The sequence below is a fragment of the Buceros rhinoceros genome, unplaced genomic scaffold, assembly GCF_000710305.1.
Source record: "Buceros rhinoceros silvestris isolate BGI_N320 unplaced genomic scaffold, ASM71030v1 scaffold6540, whole genome shotgun sequence".
Taxonomy (NCBI): Eukaryota; Metazoa; Chordata; class Aves; order Bucerotiformes; family Bucerotidae; genus Buceros; species Buceros rhinoceros.
The window spans coordinates 16,768-24,571 of NW_010387795.1; the positions used below are offsets into that span (position 1 = coordinate 16,768).

At 41.4% G+C, this 7,804-nt stretch overlaps 1 protein-coding gene across 1 annotated transcript in view; it reads left to right on the plus strand.

Annotated features, from left to right (window-relative positions):
- Positions 1-443: 443 nt before the first annotated feature.
- BCAS1 (breast carcinoma amplified sequence 1) overlaps positions 444-7,804 on the plus strand; it is a gene marked incomplete at its 3' end in the record, with an annotated part of 32,993 nt that continues 25,632 nt past the window's right edge. The window contains exons 1-2 of the mRNA XM_010134590.1: positions 444-512; positions 627-708. Coding sequence (XP_010132892.1) covers positions 444-512; positions 627-708 — 151 coding nt within the window. The remainder of the gene's footprint in view (positions 513-626; positions 709-7,804) is intronic.

Here is a 7,804-nt window from a genome sequence, read left to right on the forward strand (position 1 = left end):
TCTTTACATGCTGCCTCTTCTCCCTCTTTCTTTTTTTAAATGAAAATCAAGCAAAAGTATAAAACCCCTCCAAGCTGCCGTAACTTATTCATACATTTTGGACTTTTTCACTTGATTCTGCTGCTAACTCCATGTTACTATCTACAGAGTCCTAATGAATGATGCAGGTGTGAGGTTTTCCTCAACAAACAAGAAAAGTGTGTTAGTTTGCACAGTTGGCGGTGAGCAGCTGTGAGCCCCTGTGCCCAATTAGGTTTGGGTAAGACTGGTTGGTGCAGCCTGACGATGAGGGCAGGTGCCTTTGGGAAAGCAGGCAGGGGCTGATTACGGATCTAAAGAGCCTGTCACCATTGGCTGTTGCTTAATTTGAATTAGGCAGTAAATTCATATTAACAAGAAAGAAAGGCTTTTTGGGGTTTTTTTCCTTCCACCTCACAGGAGCCATGGGGAATACGATGAGTGTCCCTGAGGATGCTGAAGATGCTGATATGTGCACAGTAAAGAGCTATCAGGTAAGCAAGAGTTGACCACTCTCCTCTTTGCTGGCTATTGTATATTGCAATAGTGCAATTCTCAACCCCTGTGATGTGCTCTGGTCCCAAGAACTGTATTATTTGCTATTTCAGGCTCTGTCTGAGTCTCCTGACAACATTACAAATGGATCTGTTGCATTTGTTCAGACTCATTCTCCTGCAATGAATGGTGGAGGTATGTACTGGGAAAGGGTGGCGCTGCTTTTGAGACAGAAGTTTATCCTGGAGCAACAATAAATATTGGTACTCGCTCTCGCATTAGAAGATGAGCCCATGTTTCAGCTCTCACTTATGAATCAGTACATGTAGTTTTCCAGAAGCCTGAAAGTTTAAATACAACAAAGAGTAAAATAGGAAAATATTCAGAGTCCTCTAGAAGCTGTTTAATTGGTTTAAGAATTTGCTTCTGCATCTATTCCACAAAAAGTGGTTTTATAGACTGAAGTTTTTTATTAGTGTGAAGTATTGTAGAGCAGGAGCAGTTTGGCACTGGTCCCTTCCAGGCTGCTGCACAAACCTCAGGGTGTGCTGTGGTAAAATACCTCTGCCTGGGCTCTGATGGAAGCAGTGCTTCTAACAAGCCTTGGAGGAGTTACTGCTACAAGGAGCACAAAGGGGGACCCTGGAAAGGGGCATAATGCAGTGAGAGCACCAGTGCAGGGATTGGTGTCCTGTTAGTGAGGTTTGGGCTTTCTGGGGGCACAAGGAAATGTTGAGACTACAGCAACTGGGCTGTTATACAGAAAACCACTATAATCTCCTGTTTGTAAAAGAAATCCACAGTGTGCCGTTGTGCCCTTGACTGAAGTGTCTATCCCCAAATTGCCTAATAATGATGCCTAAAGACAGGCAGGCTAGAAGAGGACAAAGCTTTGCAGAAACGGAGTATTTGGGGATGGATAAAGAGTGTAATGGGTCAGAAATGATTACTGTATTGCCCCAGTCAACACTGGTCTGCTTATCAGTGAGCTCAGTGCATGTCTTACTTTATTTTGAGTTTGTAAGGAGATTGAAGAAGGTGTTTCAAGGGATACCTGAGCTTGGCACAGCAGGAGGTCACCCTGTTGATCTGGCATTCTAGCTCTGAGGGTGCTTACCAAGTGCCCCAGGTTGTTACAATGTCAAGTGTAGGAAGGGGTGATGGAATCATGCAAGCCCAAAAGAAATGTATTAAACTATTCAAAGCCTAGAGTAATACAGGATTAAGGTGACAAAGGGAAAAAGACTGGGAAACTCTTTTGGGGAGGCTTCTTTTAGTGACTGCAGTAAAAGGCATTTTTTGAAACTTTCTGCATGTACTCAGCCTCCTTGGAAGTGCGTTGAGCAGTTTAACATTAATAAAGGAAAATTTTGCAAAATTCTTTGCAAGCTGGTTACAAAAAATGAAATAAAGTTAAAAATAAAAAAATCTAGGAACTAGCTATAAGTTCTCATCCACAAGATTGTAAAGTCTTAGAAACAACCTGTGTGCTTTTATGAAACCATATTTCTGATCCTTTCAGTAGCAATTTCAGCAAATGCTGTGACAAATGTGAGCACCTTTTTGTTTCTATCTTGTTCTGATTTCTGGTTTGGTGTTCCTGAGTAGCTCCATTACTTTGACTTCAAAGATACTGAACAATTAGTTGTTAACAACGATACACCGGGATATTGTTCTGTCCTGTTTGTCATACAGAAGGGGAGGTTGGCTGGGAGCAGTACCATGAGTGGTGGGCGTTATACTTGCAGCGCTGCTGTTGTAACACTGCTGCCTCTGAACCTGAGGTTTCGTGGTGAAATGCCCCTTCTGATCCTGAGCTGGCCCTTGGTGGTACCTTTCACATCCAGAAACCTACCTTGGTCTCATTTTAGAGGCAGCTGACCTTCCTGCAGAGAGCAGGGCATGTCTAATCTGCAGTGAGATGTTTATAAACAAAACTTAACTGTGTCAACTGCCTGTGTTGGAGTTCTAGAGAATTTGGGGTATAGCACAGTAACGGAGCTAGGTAAGTGGCTGCTGGGAATGCAGCATGGCTGACAATGTTTTATGAGGAGTTTTATTTACCAGATTTTATTCAGACTCTGTCACAAGACTGATGTGACCCTGACTGCCTCTGTAGGAGGTATTAAATATTCCTCAGCTACTGCCAGGGCATCAAGAGTGTGGTGTGGTGGCAGGTGGTGGGTGATGGCTTGTTTCTCTCTCTGGACACTAAATGAAATAAAATCAATATATCTCTGTTATACCTAAACTGTGGGTGTTAATGTAAATGTCGAATAGTTGGTGGGCGTAAATCACTACTCAGTGCATCCCATTTCAGACCTGGTGGTGTTCAGGGCAGAACAGCAACCAGGTTTTGGAGGGAGCACGCCAGTGGCAGGCTGGACCCTGGGCTCCCCATGGAAAGGTGCCTGTCAGCATCCGAGACCCACTTTCAGTGTTGACATACTGAAAATCTGGTGTGAATTACATGGCCTGAGCATTAAAAAATTTAGCTCCAAGTAGTTTTGAAAAGTTATTGCACGTATTCATGGGCAATTTCTCTCATCCACAGACATGTGTGTCTCTCCTCGCCCTTCAGCACCTCATTAATTTCTCTTTCTTCCTCTTGCTGCCTTTGGAGCCTTTGTGAGCAGCATTCAGGCAGCGCTACCTTGGAGCAGTGTTGCCTCAATTCACACCTCTGCAGATTCAGCCACGTGAATTTTATCAGTGTTTTCTTTGCATTGGATGTGTTTCTGCTTTCAAAGTACAATTAAACCAAACAACTCTCTCCAATCTCTGTAAGGAAAGAAAATATTAATTTATTATTAATTGTTGACAATAATCTGTTACATCCACTTGAAAAATCTAAGCTTAGACAAAAAATAATCAAAGACTGGTATGGCAATATGCAGATGGTACTGGTCGCAGTTCAGGATCCCTGCTCTGAGATGAATTTCCTAATGCTATCTACCCATAAGCCAGTTTAAATGCTTGTCTACTAGATAAAAGCCTGTAGCTGAGAGTTGCTGCTGGTGTAAGCCAGCAGAGTTCTGGGAAGTAAATAAGACATGATTTACACTGCCTGAAGACCTAGAAAATAAGTGTACATTTTACTCTTAATATATAAAATGAAGCATATGGTATTGTTTTACTTAAATGGATTATATAATTAATATAATTACTAAATCAGTTTAAATAGTAAGTTGAAAAATTGGACTGTCCTGTAATATTTTAACTTTATTACTGTTGAAAAAACAGTTAAAATAATTAACTATTTAGATACCACTGCAATCTCACTGCTTTGTGTAGTGCAGTCAAGGTCTTGGAGAAAAAAAAGTGCAAGTTGCTGTTTGGAGATAAAGTTATTCCTCTAGGAACTGTAGTTGTTAGTATTTCTAAAATGAAATAATGCAGGAAATAATATGGTAATCTATTTTATGGTCATAAAATGAGCACCTCTGTAGAAGACAAAAGTGCTGCAAAAGAGGCAAGTGAAGCAAGAGGATTTTATTAACAGTGTTAGATGTATGTTTGTGGTCTTTGTCTTGTTAGTTTACACTTCTAAGACTGCCAGTGACCTGGCCATGTGCTGTGCATTAGATACTAGAGCTGATAAATGAGTCTATGAAATCAGTATCTGCTAATATAATGAAAAAAGGATCCAGTGAGTTAACTTAGTATGACCGGAGGAAGCAATGTTATTTGGAAGAGCCCCGTCCCCATCTGTTTTGCATCTGGGGGAGCAGATTGGTGACTAGTTCCCTACATTTGCTGCTTCTGCTCAAACAGGCTGACAGATGTGGGACTTGGGGATTCTTTCCACGTATTTGCCTTTCCTGCTCCTATTGATTATCAGACACTGCACAGAGTGCCAGCATCCCCCTTCTCCTGTAATGCCACCTAAATAGGAGTGGTGCCCTTGCTGCTGCTGCTTTGCAAGCAAAGGTGCAGCAAATCTGATCCTGACTTTGCCTAATACTTTGTGCTGTCCTGTTTGACATTTTAAGTAATAGAGGTACTGGACGGACAACAGGTAATGGGATGGAGACCAGAACTAAAAGCCATATATCTGAGACTTGTACTACATGGGGCAGCACTGAATCAGGAGAACAAATTGGGGGAGTCTTCGTATTTGCTGGCAGGTACGTGCAGATTAAAACCATGACCTGCTTATAGTAAGATTACACAGGAAGAAAAGTTCCGTTGAGATGAAATGCCTTTGTTCTAGCGGATAAATCTGATTCAGCACATTCTGCTACTGGCCAATATCCAACAGAAATGGGTGTATTGCAACAAGTCTGTGTGCCTGGAAGGTGTGAAACAATGCATTTTAGGGGGTTTTTTACAATAATCATTGATGTTCTTGCTGATAGCTTTTCTTCCCCTATTTCCATTAATTTCTCTAAATCTGTTAGGAAATAACAATGCTACTTAGTGAAACAAAATTATCTTAGAGCATAAATGTACTGTCGACTTTGTTTGTATAGAATAATTGATCAAGATTGCAAAAGAATGTTAGTATTTTTAAGAAGGGGGGGATGTCTATTTTAGAATTCTCTAATGTTTCTGAAAACTCAGTCATTTACTCTTGTCACAACAGTTTTTGGGGGTCTCCCACACAAACACGAAGTGTACATAGCAGTAGATGTGGAATTCTCAACTCTCTGTGATACCAACCCAGGTTATTTTTTCTTGCTGTTATTTAAAACTACACAGCATCTATAAAAATGTATCAGAAACATAAGTTTAAAAATTCACTTTTATTGCTAGGTATTTAGATTTTTAAGGATAGTATTTGCTGCAGAAATTCATTCGGGGCTATAACATATTCTACTGGCCTACGCTGATGGATTTTAGTGCCAAATGTTGACTTGTAGCCCCCTAGTGCTTCCTTTTTAGCCCTTAATCTATTGTTTCTGTGATTATCTGAACTCCAGGGAACAAGATAATGCTGCAGTACCATAATTACATTGTTAAGCAAAATATCTCTTTGTAACTGTTTTGTATTCAAAATAGCCAAAGATACTAAAACTATTTGTAGCTGTTTATTCAATTACCACAAAAATATTTTTTCTATTGTCAAAAGCCACACCATGAGAAAACATTTTCTTCTGGCGTTTAGTTTATGTCGTGTTCACATGCTAGTGGCCCACAAGAGGAGATGTCTGCCAGTTCAAGTTGTTCCTCACTTCACAGCTAAAAACGACTTGCACTATGAAAGAGCCAGTAGGATAAATGGCAGGAGGTGAGGAGCTGCCAATGTAAGACATCACAAGACTTTCCGTGTTGCTGATGAGAAAGAGTTAGCCACGAGGGTGCTTATAACTACTGAAACCAGACTAGCAATCAAAGACTAAGGAAAAGGAGTGTGTTTAAGAAAGTGTCTGAAGGATTTAAGCTGAGCAAATGGAGCATCAAAAATGGATGTGTACCTATTACATAGCTTAGGCTGCTGCCAGGAGTAAAGAGAGCAAGCTGAGCTTCAGGGGGAATCAGGCTATAGTGGAGGAGGGGGAAAGGCAATCTGGAAGTGCTGGACAGAATTCCTTTTGGTCCTGCTAGAGGGAGTTTGGCTGCTGTCTGTTACACACACCAGTCTGGTTATATTCCCCCTGGTTAGCAAAAGCAAATCAGCTGACAAAAGCTCAGGCAGCCTTTCCAGTTATGTCAGACAGGCAGCTCCGAGCTTCCTGTCGTGGCAGTTGCATCCTCAGAATTACTGCCCACATCTGCCATTCCCTCTGGTCAAGTGCTGCATCTTGGTCCCAAAGACCCATGAAATGCGTGCTTCACTGCAGGCACTCTGCACCGACGCTTTCTGAGCTCTGCTGCCTGCCCGTGGGGTTCTGGGTGTGATGGGTCCCGTAAGGAACAGAAATAACGCCATACCTATATAGTCGGCTTTGCAGCTTGCATGGTCAGCTTGAGGTCTGTGCTTGCCTTAAGCCTTTGTTGGTTGTACTGTTTTGTTTGCTGGCTCTGTCTATTGGAAACCAAGCAACTGCTTTTTAAAATGCAGTGCTAACTCTGCAGTCTTGGTCACGTTCTGTGTCAGCAAACATAGCGCTGTTCTTCATCCTCAGCCTATGGAAGTGCTTAAAATGCTAAAGTCAAAGATATGAAAGGAAGGGGGGGAAGTCTGTCAGCAATTACTTTTGAGCAGGGAAATGGTATTGACGTAACATTGCGCTAACCATTACTCTTCTCTGTACTGTTTTAAGTCAAGGAAAAACTGTTGGTCTAATGTAAATTGCAGAAAACAATTGTATTTTTAGTGTGCTCTTACAGAAGGGGGACTTGTGCTGCAACAGTCTTGCCTTCTCAACACATCCTGGAACAGTGGAGGGAAAGGAAGGACAAATCTTCCGTCAGGTGACTGTCTTTTGTTAAATACCTGGAAAAGCTTGTGTAGTAGGAGCATGAAATGCAATTTCACAGCAGCACCATAAATTGTATATTGATTTTAGTTTTGGAGCAGTTATTAATCTCAGAGCGACAAGCTTTGATCTACTGGCAGACCTGGCCTAGAATTTTGGATGGTTTACTTCTATTTCTAATTCTGCCTCTGGATTGTGGAATAGTCTTGGAAAGAATAGCACTCCTGTGTCTCTTTAGAAACAAAAATATCATGCGCTTCTCATCCCAATACTGCAGTTTCAGCTGTGAACGTGGCATGAGTCAAGCTCCTCTGTTCAGCCCACCACAACAGTGTCCCCTCTCTGGTGGTGGGATCTGCTTTGCCTGGTGTCTGAGCACACGTTCCCTGAAACAGTTTGAACAAGAGACACACTGCAGAGCTCATGCCGGTGATATTTTCCAGGTCTTTCATTCCTTCCATGGTAATTAGAGATAAAAGGAGGTTGATAGGCTCATGAGCTACTTTTTGTTTGGTTGGTTTTCTTAATGATGAGCTTATATTCCTATTTTTTTTACTAAAGACAGTTTTCCTGTGTTTAACTTTTTATCTGTTACATAAAGCAGAAGTTCAGCCTTTATTACAATTATTTTCCTATGGATATTGTTTCTGCTTTTTGCTTCCTTCCCGAGTTTCCAACTATAATTAGAAGTCTGTGCTTCTGTTCTTTTTCATGTAGTACTGCTGGAGGCTTAGGAAACTGTAACTGATGCTTAGTGGCCCTGACCGAATCGCTGGATAGGTGGTTGAATAGCTAGTTATTTGTAACTTTTCTTTGCGTGTCAGGATATTGAAATAGGTGCTCATGAAATATTGCAGGAGAATATTACTGGCAAAGGATTCTTGCCAGTGTGAGTTATTACCTTATGTGAATAGCAACAAAGGGCATCT